General features: G+C 40.9%; 1 protein-coding gene across 1 annotated transcript; it reads left to right on the top strand.

Moving 5' to 3' along the window:
* Window positions 1-922: 922 nt before the first annotated feature.
* STEEP1 (STING1 ER exit protein 1) lies at window positions 923-13,949 on the top strand. The gene is made up of 7 exons (XM_080910650.1): window positions 923-1,076; window positions 1,378-1,495; window positions 6,105-6,146; window positions 8,469-8,607; window positions 9,425-9,514; window positions 10,084-10,176; window positions 11,454-13,949. Exons 1-7 carry the CDS (start codon window positions 953-955, stop codon window positions 11,514-11,516), a joined length of 669 nt encoding a protein of 222 aa, XP_080766776.1. The 5' UTR covers window positions 923-952; the 3' UTR covers window positions 11,517-13,949.
* The last annotated feature ends 6,725 nt before the right edge of the window (window positions 13,950-20,674 follow it).

Raw genomic sequence — 20,674 nt, 5'->3', positions numbered from 1 at the left:
GAATAAATAAACTAGAGACAGCAAACTGGGGGTGAGGGAGGCGGTGGCTCAGTAGTTAAGAGCACTGGTTGCTTATCCAGAGGACTCAGGTTCATATATGCACACATATGGCAGCTCGCAGCTGTCAATGACTTCAGTTACAAGGGATTTGGCATCCTCACACAGACATGTATGCAGGAAAAACACCAATATGCATAAAAACCAAAGCTTAAAAAACAAAATTTAAGAAACAAAAAAGCAATGGAAATAGAGAATACAGCTCAGTGACAGAATGTTTGTGTAACACCCTATATTCAATCCCCATTACAGCAGAAAGAAAGCTAATTCATTAGGTACTCGTTCTGAATACAGCCAGTAAAAACATATATAATGTATATATAGTCCTTGATTATGTCGAGTTTTACATATACTCATAAATATTCATGAACAAGAGAGTTGGCTCTCATTAAGTAAAAGCTGCTAAGCATGAAGACCTGAGTTGTATATTTTGAGAGCCACTAAGTGGAAGCAACAGAACCGTGAGAGTTGTTCTCTAGCCTCAGTACGCGCGCGCGCGCGCACACACACACACACACACACACACACACACACACACACACACACTCACTCACAAAAGTGCACGGGGGGAACGCGAGGGTCGCGGGGGGACGGGGGTCGCCGTGGGAGGCGCTAATAAGTAAAAACAACATTGATGACTGTATGGAAATAACATAATTTAAATAATACAGAGGGTGTGGATTACTAGAGCTGTCTCAGCTAACTGAGCTTCTGTCAACGCAGCACCCTCCCCCGGCTCCCCCTACAATTTAGCCGGATGGGACGTTCCGGAAGTTAATCTAGCCCGTAACAGCACGTGACCAGGGTGGAGAAACGGCTTGACGCGAGTGTCTGTGACGCCATCTCGGCGCGACTCTTCATTTTCTTGGAGTTTTCTGGCTGCTCTGCCGGAGCTATGCCAAAAGTCGTATCGCGGTCGGTGGTCTGCTCAGACACCCGGGACCGCGAGGAATATGATGATGGCGAAAAGCCCCTCCATGTCTACTACTGTTTATGCGGCCAGATGGTCCTGGTGCTGGGTGAGTGGAGGGAAGTGGCGACTGCAAGGAAACATCGGGCTTCTTTTTTTTCTCTCTTTTTTCTTTCGTTTTCATTTTTTCTCCCCCCCCCCCCCTTTTTTCTTTTTTCTTTTTTTGCATTGAGACAAGATCTTATAATTTGCTCAGGCCGAACGTGAACTCATTATGTAGCCTAGATTGTCCCCAAATTTGCTGTTGTTCCTCCTGCATTCCACTACATTCCAGGAGTGCACTACTACTTCAACTAAGCTCAAGATATTTTTAAGTGATGAAGCAAGGACATCTTTCTCCATTCCTTCAGATTGCCAGTTAGAGAAATTGCCCATGAGGCCCCGAGACCGGTCTCGCGTGATTGATGCTGCCAAACATGCTCATAAGTTTTGTAACACAGAAGATGAGGAGACTACTTATCTTCGGAGGTAAGGGCTTTAGTTCACTGATGTGTTGAGGTCTGTTTCCGATGAATGTGAATTATCCTATGCTAGTGTTGAGCAGCTCATACAGTCAGTTAGGCCTGATACGTTTGTGCTAATATTCTAACTTATTTTAATGCAACAAATTCTTTATTGTACTTTGTTGAAATAATACTGAAAATTGCCTCTTTTGGCATTTAATAGCTATGATGTTCCAATTACAGGCTTGAAGGCGTTAGTACATCCTGAAACTTCCGTTGTTATCAGTAGTATTTGCAGAGCTGGGGTGGAACAAAGGGCCTTAGTCTAGCTCAGTGAGCACTCTCCTATAGACTTACATCTCTAGACTTATGGATGGCATGTGTCAGGTACTGAGCTAGGTACCAAATCTGTGAATAAGGCACAGTTTTCATCAAAGAATTCAGGGAGGAAACAGTCTTCTTATGATAAAAAAAAAAATACTGGTGCTGTGAACAAAGGCTATGGGGAAATAGGTGGGAGAAAGTTATTTATTTTACATATGTTGTGGCCAGGAAAGGCTCTGAATAATAGTAAGTAGTATTTGTGCTTGGCTTGAAATAAGACTTCACAGTTCTCAGAGGAGGATGTGGAACAGTCCAGGTACAAGGAGTCTGGAAGCATTAAGAGCATCAAATATAGTGTCTATGGGAAATTTCAATAGTTTTGTGGCCAGAGCATGGCTTACTGTTTTATAAGTACTGTGGTGAGGAGAGTGAAATGCTTTATCTGAAGGCAGTGGAAAGTTATTTCTTTGTGTATGTGTTGGGGGCATTGCTCATATTTGTGTGCATGCTTGTGGAGGTCAGAGGACAATCCTGGGTGTCAATCCTTGAGTGTCTTTCACTTTCTTTTTTTCAGCAAATATTTCCTTTCCTGGGCTCCTTTGTATGCCTAGCACTGTCTTAGACACTTGAATATACTGGCACAGTGACATGGTAAAGCTGCTATAGTAAAATACCACAACCTGGGTAGCTTTAAGCAACAAAAATGAACAGGCTCAGATTTGGAGAGTGAAGTTTGTCAGCAGAGCTAAGCTCTTGCTGTCTTGCTCCTCCCTACTAGCTAGCATCTCTGTGTGAGGGATGGGGGAGGCCTTACTATGTGGACCAGACTGCCTGCCTTTACTTCCTATGATCTGGGATTAAAACCATGTGTCATCAGGCCTGGTGTTTTTTTTGTTTATTTCTTCTGAAATGTTATGTATTATTTGTGGGAGTAGGGGATAGGGCATGCATGGGGCTGCCATAGTTCGCCTGTGGAGGTCAGAGGACAGCTCTTGGTATATAGGCCAGAACAGGAATCACTGGAGTTATAGATGGTTGTGGATTGCCATGTGGGTGCTAGAAATAGATTCCTAGTCCCATTGAAGAGCAACCAGTGTTCTTAACCTCTGAACCATCTCTCCAGTCCCTGTATTCTTATTTAACTTTTTATTGTTGTTTTAGTTTTGCTTTGACAGTCTCTCATATAGCCCAGAGCCTTGAATGATGGAAAATGTCCAGACTCTCCTGCTCCTACCTCCCAGGCGCTCAGATTACATGTGTCATTTTATCCTAGGATTTTATCCCCCACCCCATTATTTAGATTACTGGTTTTGAAAATTATTAACTATCTTTAGGATCACTGTAATCAGTACATCTAATATTTTTTAAAAGCTCTGTATTTTAATAGTATTTGTAAGGGCTATTCCCAGTTGTCAGTTTGACTATATCTGGAATGACCGACAATCCAGATTTGAAGGGCTCACCTATGATCCAGATCTTGTGGCTGGAAGACACGGACTTCTGACCTGGATCTTGACGTGGAGATCTTAAGGCATAGTGGCCATGAGAAAGTTTAGGCCCAGGCAAGGTAGTACAGGCCTTTAATCCCAGAGGACTGAGGCAAGGAGATCTCTGAGTTCAATGCCAGCCTGGGACAAAACAAGTCCCAGATCCAGAGTAGTGGTCTACACCTTTTTTCTAGCCATACCTTCTGCTAGAGACCTACATAAGGACATTGGAAGAGGGGAGGAGTCTCTTCCCTTCACTGCTTGTGCTCAGTTGCCAGCACATTGGTTAGAACGTACTTATACAGGAGACCAGCTGAAACAACTAGCCTCGCGGGACAGAGCAACTACTAGACCCTTGGACTTCCCATCCACAGCTGCCCACTGTTGGGGTAGTTGGACTACAGACTGTTAGTCACCATAACAAATTCCTCTACCATATAGAGACAATACATAAGTTCTGTGACTCTAGAGAACCCTGACTAATACAGGATTATATATTAATATGTATTATTCTGTTAGTACAAAAAGTAATCTCATACAACTAGGCTGCAGTCTCCTGTATCATAAGGCTAGTCAAGACAACTTAGTTGGTGACTGTCCTAGTCAGGGTTTATATTCCTGCACTAACATCATGACCAGGAAGCAAGTTGGGGAGGAAAGGGTTTATTCAGCTTACACTTCCATATCACTGTTCATCACCAAAGGAAGTCAGGACTGGAACTCAAGCAGGTCAGGAAGCAGGAGCTGATGCAGAGGCCATGGAGGGATGTCACTTACTGGCTTGCTTCCCCTGGCTTGCTCAGCTTTCTTATAGAACCCAGGTCTACCAGCCCAGGGATGGCACCACCCACAATGGGCTGGGTCCTCCCCCCTTGATCACTAGTTGAGAAAATTGCCTTACAGCTGGATCTCATGGAGGCATTTCCTCAACTGAAGCTCCTTTCTCTGTGATAACTCCAGCTTGTGTCAAGTTGACACAAAACCAGCCAGTACAGTGACCCTAGACTGAAGTAGAAATGCTGAAATCCAATCAGCCTTACTTTTAGGGTAAACCAGCCTTAGGCCGAGCATTACTTAGTGACAAGTAGTGCCTGATTTAATGGCAGGGCCCAGGCTAGGAACTTGTGGACAAGCAAGCTACTGTTAAGGTTCAGAGTTCTGTCAATAGAGTGATAAGACAGACTCTGTCTCATCTCAGGGAATGGGCAATGGAAAATTAATAGAAAAATCAGGTACTTAGGATTATTAGAAGCCATATGAGTGAAAGAAAGGGTTGGTAGGGAGAGTCACAGGAGGACTTCTTGGTAGAAGCGGTCAGGGAAAGGCCTCTGATTAAGTTACTTGTGAAGTGTCATCAAAGTAGACAAAGAGAAGAGCCGTAGCACTGTGATGAGCAGGGCGTTATAGGCGGAGGTGGGGGAGTGAGTAAATGGTCACCTGTTGGAAAGTGCGTGTTCTTTTCAAAGAACTGAAACAGAAGGAAGACTGATTTGGCCAGTGTGGATGAAAGAGGAAGACAATGTAGAAGATGCTGCAGAACCCAGTTATCTTCTTAGGTGGTACCTGGCAATCCATGGTAAGGAGTCTGGATTGTATTCTGTGAAGGGGCGTTCCTGCCTCTTTTTAGATAGTGATCTGGAGGAAGAAACTAATGGGAGCCGAGTCTAGAATACATAGTTGGAATTTTTTATTTCAGATAAGAATTCAGATTGAGGAAGGCCTAGCTATGTTATAACATGCATGGCAGAGAGTGAGGGCAAGAGAGAAGTTGAGTTTGTATTGACTATAGAAAAAAAAAATCTAAATTGTCCACATGCACAAAACAAAAATCAAAGAGATCACAAACTAAGAAAGAAAATTCTCACGAGGCCCATTAATAGTACAGATATCATTAATAATGCAAGTCTTCTTAATGTAAAAGAAAAACGTGGCTGAAAAGATATGAGCAAATGGTTCACCAAAACAAAAGAAAAATGATTGTCATACTGGGGCTAAGATGCATAGCTTCAGTTTTACAAAAAAGAAATGCAAGTTGGGAGGTTTCATTTTCTTTGTTTCTGAGATATATCTTGCTATGTTACTGAAAATGTGTATTTTCAGTACTAATACAACTTAGAGAGAGAGAGAGAGAGTGTGTTTTGCATGCACATGGATGCATGGATGTATGTGCACATGTAGAGTCTAGAGCTGAATGTTGGGGTGTCTTCCTCTGTCACCCTGTATTTTATTCTCTTGAGACTATCTCTCACCAAACTAGAGCTTTGTCATTTCAGCTAGGCTGGCTGGCCAGTGATCTCTCGGGATCAGTTGTCTTGACCCCCACAACCCTGGGGTTACAGGCAGATATGGCCTTTTATGTGGCTTAGCTTGGGGCCATATTCTGGCAGAGCAAGTGCTCTTCTTCACTGAGTCCTCTCCCCAGCCTCTGAAACAAGCTTTGTCTAATGTTTCCTCTCCGTGGTTGGTAGAATCCATAGATTCAGAAGCCATGGATGCTAAGGGCTGACTATATAATTGGTTGCCGTTACATTGTGGTTAATATTGTTGATACTGTAAGTCTAATCACTCTGGTAACTGTGAATATTGCTACCCTTTTGTCTGTTCAGGTAGCATGGTGCCTCAGTACACGCTTGTGAAAAAAGGAATTCATGCTAGAGTTACATATTTAATACATTTTTAACTAGCCAGTAGATCTACACACTGAATAGCTTCTGAACTTTCAGCATGAATTATAGTAAGTGATGAATAAACAGAAGAAATGAGGTGAGTCAGTTATGAGATACACTTTTAACTTTCCCTTTTTAACTTCCATTTTCTGTGCAGGCCTGAGGGCATTGAACGTCAATACAGGAAGAAGTGTGCAAAGTAAGTAACACACCAGTGTGGGGCTTTCTGGTCATAGATAAGTAAAAGCATGAGGTGTTAGGACAAGTCTCTCTTTGGTGTCTCTAATCTCAAAGGCCTTCAAACCAAATGCTAATAATGTTTCGCAAAGATGCTAGCAAAATTCCATTCCTGACCAGCTGATTATAAAAGTGAGGAAAATGAGGGCCTTTTTAAAAAAATAAATTTTGGGGCAGTTCAGGCTAGCCTTGAGCTTTTGATCATTTGCCCTAGCCTCCCAACTACTGGGGGTATAGGCATGAGCCACCACACCAGGAAAAATCTTGAGATTTCTTGTTTGTTTGTTTTGTTTCTTTTGTTTCTCAACAGGGTTTCTCTGTGTAGCCCTGGCTGTCCCAGAACTCACTCTGCGATTAAAAGCAAAAATCTTAAATTTTTAAGGTAGTCCAATTTGAGAGATTAAGATTAAATATGTCTGTGATAAAATTTACCTATTTAAATATTCAAGTTTGACAGAAAACCACAGTTAAAGAAAGCCACCACCATCATGCTAGAAGACATTTGCAACAGTGCCCATGGCCTCTGCAGCCAGTTTCCTCCATTCCCCCTGCCCTGGAATTAACTGCTCTATGCCCCTGGGCTCTTGCCTTTCCTAAGATTTTAGGGAAATTCTATAAGAAGTTTTTTTCTTATCAATGTCTTTCTATACCTGGTCTGTCTTTCTCTTTCCTCCCTGTTCCTTTTACCCTTTCCTCTTCTCCCCCTCCCTCCCTGCTTGCCTGCCTGCCTGCCTTTCTGCATGCATGCCCTCCTTCCCTCATTTCCTTCCTTCCTTCCTTCCTTCCTTCCTTCCTTCCTTCCTTCCTTCCTTCCTTCCTTCCTTCCTTCCTTCCTTTCTCCCATACATGTGGGATCTGAAGACTTGCAGAAGGTTCTCACCTTTTTCCATGTGGATGTTGGGGATCAAACTCGGGTTGTCAGACTTGGCAATAAGTTTCCTTAACTCCTCAGCCTCTCTATGGCTCCTATACCTAGTTTTTCTCAGTTTGATGTTTTAGGAATTGATCCAAATTGCTATGAGATCATATTTCTATTTCTTGCTGCATATCCCATCCTGTCAGTTCACTTACTCATTCACTGTGCTCTTTGTTTAAGTATTCTATGGTATCAGTTTGTTTGCCCAGTGAATTTGACTTGCTTCTAGTTTTAGCTATTATCAATAATGTTGCTCTGAGTATTCTAGAGACGTCTTATTGTGGAAATAGATTGATTGATAGATAGATAGATAGATAGATAGATATTGGACTACAATTGGCTGGGTCATAATGGACAATGTGACAGTATAATTTAGTTCCAGATTCATGTATACAATGTATTATGTAGACTGTAAAGCTAAGAATCTTAAAGGATGTTTTTTTTTTTTAAACAAAATTTCCATCTTTGGGTTATTAATAGTAAGAATATCGGTGATTTTAATTTTTGTTGTTTTTTGAGTCAGGATAGTTCTTGTTGTCTTAGAACTTACTGTGTAGGGTTGGGGATTTAGCTCAGTGGTAGAGGCAAGCACAAGGCCCTGGGTTTGGTCCTCAGCTCTGGGGAAAAAAAACTTACTGTATAGATCAGGCTGGCCTTGAGCTCACAGAAATCTACCTGCCTATGCCTCCTGGGTGCTAGTATTAAAGGCCTGTCACTATGCCTGGCATTTGAGTTTATCTTGGTGTAAGGACAATTGTGTGCTGGCTCTCAGAAGACTCGAGGTAGGAGCCCTGAGTGAAGCAGAGGAGAGTAAGTAGAAGACAGGAAGACATTTGAGTAGCTAGCCATACTGCATTGATGTAGCTAGTTTTTATCATATCTTACAGGTCTACTTTTTAGCTCAGAAAGCAGTCTGCCGAAGAAAGTGTCAATTATACAAGATTTAATTTGCTAAACACTGCAGTGACACCTGTTCGTCTCTCTTACGCTATAAAATGAAATAGCAAAGGGGACAGAACGCCCAGACCAATGTTAACGTGCCTGGGAAGAATGGTAGCAGTTTTTGACTACAAAGCCAATAGCAGCAGAATTAGCTAGCATTTCCCAAACTTTGTTTACTGTCAATACATACATATGATGCAGATGAAAATAGCAAAGTCTCGGGCCTCACTCATTCCCTACATTTGCCAAGCCAGAATATTCTGGCCAAGTCAGTCCTGGGAATCTAATGAGAAATTTCAACATGCACTCTAATTAATTCTTATCAAGTTCTTTTGGGGAAAGTGAACATTTTATGCCACAAACAACTATTCTCAGAAACCGATGTAGAATTAGAGGCCTCCCAGAGATTCACTCTGCCATTTGCAGGTGTGGACTGCCGCTCTTCTACCAGTCCCAGCCGAAGAATGCTCCTGTGACCTTCATTGTGGATGGAGCAGTAGTGAAATTTGGCCAAGGCTTTGGAAAAACCAATATATATACTCAGAAACAAGAGCCTCCTAAGAAGGTAATTATCACCAAAGGACACAGACGGCTTAAGATAGCTACACATTTAGCCCCAAATTTAATTAGTGCTGGGGATCCAATTCAGGACCTTTGCATATTAGGCAAGCATTGCTGAGCTGTAGCAACACCCCCTGATTTTTCAAATATAGTATAATACCTGAGAAATGTGCATTTGTTGATAAAGTATTCATGAAGAAAGACGCTATTGCTGTGTACAAGTAGATGTTATAGGACAACTGTGACATTCATTATTTGCTTTATTTTCCTTTTCAGTTTTTTTTTTTCTTTTTAAAATGGGAACAACTAAATCCTCAGTGAATCAGACTGAGTTTTAAATATGCGTTTTTAAAACCCTTAATAGTGGGCCGGAAAGATGGCTCAGCCATTAAAGGCTAGGCTCACAACTAAAACTATGTTTTGTTCCCAGTACCCATGGCTGTCTCTTCAGTCACTTTTTGCATGATGATGGTGATGGTGGTGGTGGTGGTGGTGGTGGCAGTGGCTCTTGCCTTTAACCCTAGCACTCCAGATGCAGAGGCAGGCAGATCTTTGATTTCCACACCAGTCTGGTCTGCAGTGAGTCCCAGGCTAGCCAGGGCTACACAGAGAAACTCTGTCTTAGAAAAAAAAAAAAGCCAAAACCTCAATAGCAAATGCTTTAAAAAAATTAACATTTAGATAGTCAACCTGTCCCTAAGAGGCGTTCCCACAGCCCTTCTGTATGTAGGCAGACATGCACATAAATGCACTTTTATACATGGCTCATGGATCCTTCTGGGGTGAACTTAGCTTGATGCCTCTTCCTACTGTTGTTCTAGGTTATGATGACCAAAAGGACTAAAGACATGGGCAAGTTCAGCTCTGTTACTGTGTCTACCATTGATGAAGAAGAAGAAGAGATAGAGGCTGTAAGTGCTTCTGCTTTCAGGGAAATTGGAATGGGGAAGGGGAACAAGAGGACTCCAGGGTCAGAACCTCTGCAGAGCAGAATATAGTTTTCACACTCTGCTCGGCTCGTAACCACCTCATGCTCTTGGGCCAGTACCTGACTCCCCGAATGGGAGACAACTAAAAACTGAGAACAAGGAATTTGGATTCTCTCATCGCTTTCATTTTAAAGCTACTGAACTGGATTCAGGCCTATGAGTTCCAGTACTCTGGAGGCTTAGGCAGGAGGATCTCAAAAGTTCAGGACCTGCATAGCAAGATTCTATCTTCAAGTAATAAATAAATGAGTTACTGTACTGGATAGTTTTCAGTCCCTTCCAGTCTGTCTCTGATAGTTTGAATATGTCTTTAGCAATACCAGCAGTTACTTTTCTGGTATTTCAGTCAAGTGTTTTTTTACAGTGATCCCCATGGAAACTTGAACTCTCTTGGATCATTGAGAGGATGAAGAGTTGCAATGCTGGACTTAATTAGTATAAATAACTACCTAGGTCTTTGTTGCTCTAAAGGTCTGTTCTGTTTCCCACAGAGGGAAGTGGCTGACTCCTATGCGCAGAATGCCAAAGTGATTGAAAAACAGCTGGAACGCAAAGGCATGAGCAAGAGGCGGCTACAAGAGTTGGTAAGCAGCATGGGGAGGAAGGGCCCAGGCCTGCCTGACTTGGAGTTCTTACTTATAATTTGCGGAGGCAGAAGGGAGGCCTTTAGGAAGCTGTTGGGAGTTACTAGTATAGTTGGCTGCCAGTGTTCTCACCCCGGGCTCTGACTGTGTTAGTAAACCCTGCTCTACAGTAGTGACTGGAGCCCAAAGTCTAAATTAGAAATCTTATTTGATAGGCCTAACTAGGGTAATGTTTTGCTTTGCTGCTTGTGTCCTAATCTCAGGAGTTAAGAGCCAGGTTTTTAGTGCTCTCCAGTGTGATGGTGTCTGGTTGTACTGCCTCAGTATACCTGAACTGGAGCTGCTAGCACTGTGGGTTTTCTGCCTTAACTATGGGATTAACTTAGAGCACAGCACTTCTGTGTAGGTTGGAACCTCCATTTTTTTTTTTGCTTTTTAAATTGTTAATTAATTTTGTTCTTTAATAATTTCAAGTATGTATTATAGTATACATTCTGATTTCCTTATCAGTACCCTTTTTTCTCTCTCCCACTCCTGTTCACTACTAATTTTTTAGATAAAATTTTTAGATAGTAATAATTGCTTATTTCATTAACCTCAGACATACTGCATTGGTGTTTCATCAAAAACTGTACAATTTTTTTAATTTTTTAGGCTAGCATATAAAGTAATGGGTTTCATTATGGCATTTTCATGGTTATGCCTCATTATTTTTGTTCTCATTCTTTTCCTCCCCCACCACCCTTCCCGGACTACTTGACTACTCCAGTTCATCTCCTTCCTTCTTCCACATTGTCTCTTCTGCTTATTTTTATTTGTTCTCTCTTCCTCCCTTCCCCCGCCCTCTCCCTTTTCTCCCCTCTGTCCTCCTTCCTTCTTTCCTTCCTCTCTTTCTTTTGAAGACAGTATTAGTCCAGGCTGACTTCAAACTTGCTATGTTGCCAAAGCTGGCTTTGAACTCTTGATCCTCTTCCCCCAGCTCCCTAGTTCTGTGATTACAGGACTGTGCTTTGCTTTCTCTTCTTCCTTATCACGGGTATTCCATTATTCCTTTCCCTCTTCATGACCTTCTTTCTAGATTTATGACCCACGCACTCATACATAGGATTTTAAATCTAGGTTTTATAAAGCAGAGTTTTAAGTTGATAAATAAGCATTCTAAAACCATCTTTGACTTGTACAATGAGCAGTAGGGGAGAGTAAACAGAATACACAAGAAATGTTAAGAATTTCATGTGATTGCTATATATCAGGGCATACTTTTCTTTTCTTTTCAGGCTGAATTGGAAGCCAAGAAAGCAAAAATGAAGGGGACCCTGATCGACAACCAGTTCAAATAATCAGGATTTTTCTGAGTTCGGACTGGAGGCAGCACTTAGATCAGGAATAATAACCTCAAGATCTCATGGCCTGGTTTCTGTTTGTCCCAGGAGGGTTTTCCGACTGTCCAGTTGGTTTTCTGACTCTGTTTTCTTTTTTTTTCCATTGAAGTCCTTGACTCTATTTCCCTTGCTTTCTAGGCGGTAGATTGTTTTCAGAGGCTCTGTATATGTGTTTCTGTCCTTGTCTTTGAGATCAGGTCTTGTTACATATCAGAGGATGGTCTTGAACTTTGTGAGCCTCCTGTCTTAGCCTCTCTCATGCTGAAGTTACAGGACTACATCACCATGGCTTCTGTAACACTTCTCTTTTCATATGAAGTGCATTTCTTCTGCGAGGTAACTAGAGCTAGTAAGCGTTTGAGTGTCTCTAGTGTCTGAGGTAGAAGTTTTTTCTCTTTCCTCAAAACTGTTGCAGTGTTTAAAGTTTTTTTTAATATGGTATGGGAGAAAAGTGGTAAAAAATTAAGTTTAAAATTATAGCAGGTGGATCCTTTTAAGAAACACTGTCTCTAATCTTTAAACTGTTCTTAGAATTGACTATGGTTTGAATATTTCTCCTCTCAGCAGAGATCAGATGGAAACCTGAATCTGCAGAAATATTTCTTTACCCAAAATATTAGCGTTATAGGTGAACCATGCTATGTCAGACTTCAGAATAAAAGAAGGAAAAGCCATGTGGCTGGGGTATAGCTCAGTTGTGGAATGCATGCTATGCATGTGTGAGGACATCCCCAGCACCAAAAAAAAAAAAAAGGAAAAAAAAAAGAAAAAAGGAGAGCCAGATCACAGATGCAGGGCTAGGGTAGCTCAGGTCTTTATATGTGGCCTTGCTAAGTAACCCAGAGGAGTCAGTCAGCTGGGAGCACACTCTGTGAGTACACAGAAGGGGCATAGTGAGAGTAGCTTATCTGCTGGGCATCTTGTTTTATATTTGCTAGTTGCAGAAGAACATTTTTAAATGTGTCACGCTCCTTCAATTATGTCAATATCATGTGATTCTTCCATATTGTTCTCTGTTTGCCTGAATGGCAAAGCCCAAGGAGACATGTAATGTGTTGTCCTCCCCGTGTTATCTATGATGGATTGCACTTTTTAAAGACTTGTTAGTGAGGTGTTGCCAGGAAATATTTTTTTTTTTGCCTTTTTTCTGATTTCTGTTTTTGCAGGAGAAAGCTGGCTAGAGGTAGAGTTGAGCTAGCAATAACTGGGCCGACGTGGACTGGGAATGTGAAGGGTGGAGTTATGTTGCCACGTTCCCAGTTATTCTGCAGCCAGTAGGGTCTTTCTATAGCTAATTCTTCACCTCATTTGCTGTACTAGTTATGAGACAGAATTAACATTTCTGACTGACCAAATATGTCCAGACAATGGCCTCTACCTTTATGCCATTTAATTCCCAAATTCTCATGTGTGCAACTTGGATATACCTAGGCCACCTTAGAAATTAAGGCTTCTATTCTCTGTCTACAGCCTCCGACTGTTTCTAGTCTCATGTGCTCCCATCCTTGTAGACCTTTTTAGGTGTGTTTTTCGATTTGAGGGGTGATTGTTTTGCTAGTAATAAAGCAACATTAATACTTGTTAGTCTCCATTGAGAACTTGGTTGTAGAAAGCACTTTAGAGGTATTAGTTCACTCTTAATTCCTCCTAGGAGATAAGTTAACTATTGCCATCATTGTTTTACAAAGGAGTACTCTGAAGCTTGGAATTTTCCTTTCCCAAGATCCACTAGCCAGTTCTTGGTAAAAGCAGAAGACTGACTTTAAAACTCAGACTCTTTCCTATGCTGAACTGCTACTTCTGTGGAATCTTGTATCACTCGATCAGAACATAATTTCATTTTGAAAAAAACCCACTGAAGTGCACCGTAAACATATTCAGCTAGAGAACCCCCTGAAGCTTCTACGTGTTTTCAGAGATAACTCACTCTTAGAGAAATTCTAACCATTTGAACATCTGGCTCAAGTTACACATTTTGCTACTTCGAAAGATAATGAAATATTATGTCATTAGTACCAAGTAAGTGTATATAATCTTCATTATATTTTACTCTTTTTTATTGGAAGTTATTAGAACAAGATGTACTTTCTCTATTCTTTATTAACTTCCAGTGAGTTTTATAGCAAATGTGTTTTAATATTAATAAAAGGAGCCATATTGACATTTGGAAAGTCATAACTCTCCTTTTGCAAATGATTGACTGTGACAAAATTATGAAAATGTTATAAAATATTCTTACTCTAATAGTTGGTGACATTTGGAATTGTAACTGTCATTTAAGAAAAAATTAAAAAGCTTTTTAAAAACTAACCTGTCTTGTTGGGGTGCTGACATGTATAAATAGTTCTAACACTTGGGAGGATCACTTTTGTTCAGGAGTTCGAGACCAATCTGAGCGCCATAGCAAGAAAAACTCTCTTTAAAATGAAATAAAATAAATAACAGAATGGAATGAACTAAGCTAGCTTGTTTTGATCATTTTAAGGTTCATATTGCCATGGACCATATTTCCTTGGTCTTCTGATTTGTGTGTTTCTCAGGAGTATCAACTGATTTTCATTTAAATTCCTAATGACAGATGATGTTGAGCATACTACTTTTATTACAGTTTTTTAAGGCTATTGTCTTAGGTATATTTTTGTTTTGAGGTGGGGTCTTGTGTAGCAGCTGGCTCTTCTTTTTCATTTTAGTGTCTTGAAATGGAATCTCATAGCACCCAGGCTGACTTCAAATTCCCTGTGTACCTGAGGCTGACCGTGAACTCCAGATCTTCTGTCTCTACTTTCTGAGTGTCGGGATTACATACTTAGTTTTAGTGGTGTGCTTTTAGGCTCTTTTAAATATTATTTTATGTGAATGAGCATTTTGCCTGCGTATACACATATGTGCCTGGTTCCTACAGAGGTCAGAAGAGGCCAAGAGATCCCTGGAATTGGAGTTATGAGTGGGCGCTAGGAAGGGAAAAGCACGTCTTCTACAAGAGCAAAACGTGCTCTTAACACTAAATAGATTCAGCCCCTATCTTTAGTTTCTTTGGAAACAGGAAAGTATATTCAGTACACTCTAAACCTAATGGCTGTGACATTTTTTATTTACTTTTTTGCTGGTAACAAAATTTGAATCTAGTATCTAATGGCTACTGGTTAAGCTCTACCACTGAGCTATATCCCCCAGCAGTGACTTTGAACTCTCCTGCCTGCTGATACTATAGACTTGGGGTACCATCCAGTTTCTCTGACTATTATTGTTTTTGTTGTTTGTGTAAGACATTTGTGTAGCTCTGATTTTCCTGTAACTTACTATGTAGACTACAGTGGCTTCAAACTCAGAGATCACCAGCCTCTGCTACACAAATTCTAGGATTAAAGGCATATGTCACCATGCCTGAACCTCGAAAGCATTTTTCATTACGCAGTTCAGTAGTGTTAATTTGTATCATTGTTATACAGATCTGTAGAATTTCCCATCTTCTAAAGCTGAAAGCATAAACACACATTGACCACTCCTCTTTCCCCACTTCTTCTAGTTCCTGGTAACTGTCGCTTTTCTTTCTGCTTTTATGAGTTTGTCTCCTTTACATAATGAATGTAAGTGGAGTCATATAGCACTTTTCTTTTTTCTGATGGGCTTACTTCACACAGAGCCCTTGGTGTTAATTCATGGGGATGATAAAACGCCTTCCCTAGCATGTGTACATTTATTTTATTTTATTTTATTTATTCATTCACTGGCCATAGACTGTTAGGATAATGTTGCAGTGAACATGGGCATGTAAAAATAGCTTTCCGACATCTTAGATTCAGTTATTTTGGATAAGTTCAGAAGTAAGATGTCTCTAGAGTTCTGTGTTTGTTTTGGGGGGAATGTTTTGGTTTTGTAGTGGGTCTTGGGTCCCCCACATGCTATTACTGAAGTGTATCCTTGGGAGCTTAAATGGTTGTGGGCCTCTACATAGATGTAGGCAACTGAACATGGGTCCTCAACAAGGGCAAGTGTTGTTAACCACAGAGCTCTCTCTCCAGCACTTATGCTGCCTTTCTTGATTCACTCATAAATGACTTCTGTACTCCAAGAAGTTTTATTTTTGACATTTACACTTGTAGTCTATTTTGGAGTAGTTCCTGTGCATAAAGTTTGTGTTAGTTTACTTTTAGCACACAAATGTCTAGTTGTTTTGATACCTAATTATTGACAATATTTTTTCACCTATTCTTTTATAGTTTTGTCAAAAAAACAGCTTATGACTGGGTGTGGTGGCACACATACCTTTAATTTCAGCACTCAGAAAAGAAAGGGCATTTTGTATCCCTATAAGCTGGAGGTTAGCCTGGTTGCATAGCTAGTTCTAGGCCAACTAGGGCTACATAATTGAAATTCTGTCTCAAAAAAAAAAAAAAAAAAAAAGCAAACTCACCAGCTTTATTATATTTCATTCATTGTCATTTTACCCACACAGTACTTTTCTTTTTGTTTCCCAGGCTGGCTATAAACTTATGGGCTCGTGTGATCCTCCTGCCTCACTTTCCAAGTAACCCTGACTCTAAGTTTATGCAACAATGCTTGGCTATATAGAATGCCTTGATTTGGCTATTGTAACATTATGGTTAGTTTTACCACTGGGTTATGATTCTTCCAACCTTGTTTTTTGGTTTGGAGTCATTTTGACTATTCTGAATTTCTGAATTTCAGTCTTTTCCAGTATTTTAAAATCAACTTGTTGATAGGTTCAGTATTTTTTCTAGGATTTGGGGGATTTTGTAAAATCTAAAGATCATTTTTTTTCAGCTTTCTTTTGGCTTAGATGAACTTCATGGAAAGAGCTCCAGGAAAGAGATAGAGATGTCTCTCTTTGGGCAGAAGCCACAGAGAAGCAGCTGGCAGGATGCAAATGAAACAGTGTTCTAGGCAGGAGAGCAAAAGAGGAAAGTACACTAGCTTGTTCTAACAAAACACATAAAAGCAGATTTCTTTCTTTTTATTAAAGATTTGTTTATTTTATGCATATGAGCACACCGTAGCTGTCCTCAGACACACCAGAAGAGGGCATCAAATCCCCCTTACTGTGAGTCACCATGTGGTTGCTGAGAATTGAACTCAGGACATCTGGAAGAACAGTCAGTGCTCTAACCACTGAGCCATCTCTCCAGCCCCAAAAAGAGCTTTCTAAAGAGCCAGCTATTTAAGAGAATAAAGTTACCTTGCTGAGCTAGCAGGTTTAATCTCAAAATAAATAAATAAATAAATAAATAAATAAATAAATAAAACCAAACCAAATCAACAACAAGCAAACAAATAAAAACGTTTTAAAGAGAATTGACATCAATTTAGGTATTTGGTTCTTTTTATTAGTGTTTTATAATTTTTCATGTGTAGCTCATTGGTTAAAATGTATGCTTGGCTACCTCATTTTTTTTTCTGGTGCTGTTATAAATGTAACCTTTTTTCTGTAAAATTAATTTTTCTAATTTTCAAAGTTTTTATATATATGAATGTTTTGCTTGCATGTATGCATAGGTACCACATGCATGCCTGGTACCCAAGGAGGCTGGAAGAGGATCCCCCAGGAACTGGAATTACAGAAAGCTATGAGCCATCATATGGGTGCTGGGAACGGAACCAAGGTCCTCTGCAGGAACAGCATGTGATCCTAGCCAATGAGCCACCTCTCCAGCCCAATTTTTCTGTTTCTGTTTTGTATTTTGAAACATGGTCTCACGGAGCCATGGCTGGCCTCACACTCATTGGATAGGCAGGGAAAGAACTTGAAAGCCCCATTCAGCCTGTCTCCACCTCCGTGTGTTAGAATGACAGGCTTGCACCTCCACAGCTGGCTTTTTTTGTTTTGTGTTTTTAAAAATTCTAGTGGGATATACTGTTTCACTACTGTATCTCTACATAAATTGTTTTTGTAGAGATTCTCCATTTCTTTTCCGTTCCCTTGCCCCTCCTATACCGCCCCACTGCCAGCTGTCCTCTCTGCTTTTATGTCACATGTGTTGTTCCTCTACCCACTTCCTCAAAACCTTCCCCTCCTCTAACGGTCCCATTTCTAGTTTCATGACCTGTACTGATATTTATCAAAGGTAGGTTCCACATATGAGAGAGAGTATGTGGTATTTGCTTGTTTTTGTTTTTGTTTTTCTGAGTCTGGATCATGTCATAGCATTCATCCTACAAAATCTCAATTGAGAATCGTGCAGTCTGCCTTCTGCAATCTTGTATCTTCAGAGTTGAATGGCCCTATCTCGTAAATGAAGGAAGGTTGGTGAATGTGTGGCTCTTGAATCAGATAAGATCTCACCACAGACAATGTTTTGGGGCCACCAGCTCTCCTATTCCTATCAGATCAAATTAGAGCCATTTTCTTCCAGTCTTCTGATCTTTCCCTGCAAGCACCCTGACCCCTCAGGCAGCTGACTTCCATCTCCAAAGCACTAGGAGAGGAGAGGGATAGATACACTTGGATGCTTCTGTCCTTTTGGATTTGCAGTCTCGGGGAGAAAGATGCCTGGCTTCCTGTTTAAGATGAGTCCACTGCCTTTTAGTCACTGAGCACTCAGTGTGTATGTGCTGTGTGCTGTTGGACCAGAGGGCATAATTTTCTTTAAAAAATAAAGAAAATTTTAGTTAAAATAATATGATATGAAGCTGGTCCAACGGCTTAGTAAGTAGAGCACACAAGTGGAGAATCTGAGTTCATATCCCCAGATCTCATGTAAAAGCCTGATACAGCAGCAGACATGTGTGACCCCAGTGTGTCTATGGTGAGATAGGAGGGGGAGACGAGAACCCCAGAAGCTTGAGGCCAGCCAGTCTGGCTTATGCATCAGTGAACAAGAGACCCTGTGTCAGGTCGGCACACAAGGATCAATAAGCAAAATTGTCCTCTGATCTCCATGTGCACTTGCCTGCACTCACACAAACATACATAAGATGGTTAACAAATAGTGTGGTGGCATATAGAGAATTATGAGTCACCAGAGAGGTGGGGTCAGAGGAGGGGCCATTTCTAAGTTATGTGGCATCCGGGAAAGCTGAATGGTCCAACATATAAAGGTCAAGGGGAAGTGTTGAGCTGATGGCGTTGCAAAGTACAGAAGGAAAGAAGATTATGGTAGAGAAGCCAAAGGACAAGAAGTGAGCAAAATCCAGGCAGCAGAAGGCCCTGTAGACTGGGATAGGGATTTGATATCGTAGATATAGTAGGAAACTGTTAAAAAAAAAAAAAAGACTAAGGCCAAGATGTCACACCATACGATTTATGGCTTTTATTTTATGTTAAAAATGTGCATGTATATGAAGCTCAAGAATAACAGGCCAAAAAGTGAAAGCCTCAGTCCTTCTTAGGGAAATAAATAAATGTATAGCACCCTCTCAGAGTGTGGTACACCTGGACCTCAAAATCAGTAATAATCCATGAGCTAAGAATATAGCCTTGTGGTAATTTTTGGTATTCAAAGATCATTATGCTTAATCTATACTCACCAAGAAATCTGTTTTCATGTTACGTTCTGTCCTACATGTACTTTATGCTTATGGTAACTAGTGGGATTTCAATGCATGCTATCAAACCTCTAAAAGAATTAAGTACCGACAAAATTAGTCATATAGTATTATGCCAAAATGCCTTTTAAAATCTGTATATGTATCCCCCTTTTTAAAAAATAAAGTTGTAAGAGAGAAAAAAAATCCATGTTGTCAGGGCTGACCATTTGGTATTGGATAACTAATTGGTGTGTTTTTGTCTGGGGAAGACTTCCCCCCACTCTCAGTATTTCTTAGTTGTAGCTGCCTGTAGTTCCTTATGTCGGGTTGAGGCCTCAAGGGCTTTTCCTTGTGCACTTTAGCATGTCTATTGTTTTGATCCCCATTCAACTCATGCTATAATCACAAAAATAAAAGAAATTAAAACCAGACCTTCCCTGTAGGTCCCCTGTGTGTGTGTGTGTGTGTGTGTGTGTGTGTGTGTGTGTTTACAGACAGGAACAGCTTTGTGAGAATGCCTATTGGCTGTCCAGTGGAGGCTTCAGGTAAGCAGTTGGGTGTTGCAGTAGTCAGTTCTTTTGTCACCGTGACTAAAAGCCTGAGAGAAACTATTTTAAGGATATCTTGCTGTGGCCTATAGCTTCAGGGGTTCCATACAGGCTGATAATTAGCCTCCATGGTTTCCAGACCTGAACTGAGGCAGAACATCACGGAAGGACTTGGAGGAGCAGAGCCAGGAAACAGTAACAGGAAGGGCCTAGGGCAAGAGCATGCCCCCAGTGATCTTTTTCCTTTAACTATCACTATTGGAAGTTCTATTGCTGTCCAATTTAAACATGTATCAATGGATGTGACCCATATGGTCCAGCCGTCGCTGAAGATAACTTTACAGAAACGGTCGTGGATATGTTTTCCTAATCGTTTGGGCATCTCTCAATCTAATCAAGTTGACAGTCAGGGTTAATCATAACAGATATAATCTTTCAGCTTAATTATGGAAGACTTGCTACAGATGTAAATTTGGGAGTTGTCTAGGACTGGGAAGAGGCTCAGCAGTTAAGAGCACTTCCTCTTTCAGAAGATCCAGGTTCAGTCCTCACCTCCTATATGACAGTTACAACTGTCTATAACTCTAGTTCCAGGAGATATGACAGCTTCTGGCCTTCACAGGAACCAGGCATGCATGTGTCTGTCTCTCTGTCTCTTCTCCCTCTCCCTCTTCTCCCTCTTCCTGCCCTCTCCCTCTCTCTCTCTCCCTCTCCGTCTCTCTGTATGTGTGTGAGAGAGAGAGACACACACACACACATACTCATGCACACAAAGTAAAGATAATGTGGAGTTATATACATGCTAATTAAAGCCATGAGACAGGATAAGGTTGCTAAAAATAAAGATAGCCAGCAAAGAACAGATCCTAGAGAACTGAGTCCTTTGGTACTGTATCATGGCTAGAAATAAAGTCATCAAAGACCGAAAAGCTGAGGCTAAAGTTGGAGTATGGATGTTGTTAGAGCAGGATCTGGGACTGCCAAATACAACAGAAACACCAGTCCAGTAGGAATTGGGTCCATGGAGGGGGTCCAACTATCCAGTGAAAACCACAGAGGAGGAATATTAACCGCTGGAGACAG

The sequence above is a fragment of the Micromys minutus genome (genome assembly GCF_963924665.1).
Source record: "Micromys minutus genome assembly, chromosome: X".
NCBI classification, from domain to species: domain Eukaryota; kingdom Metazoa; phylum Chordata; class Mammalia; order Rodentia; family Muridae; genus Micromys; species Micromys minutus.
This window is presented reverse-complemented; position numbering and strand designations above follow the sequence as displayed.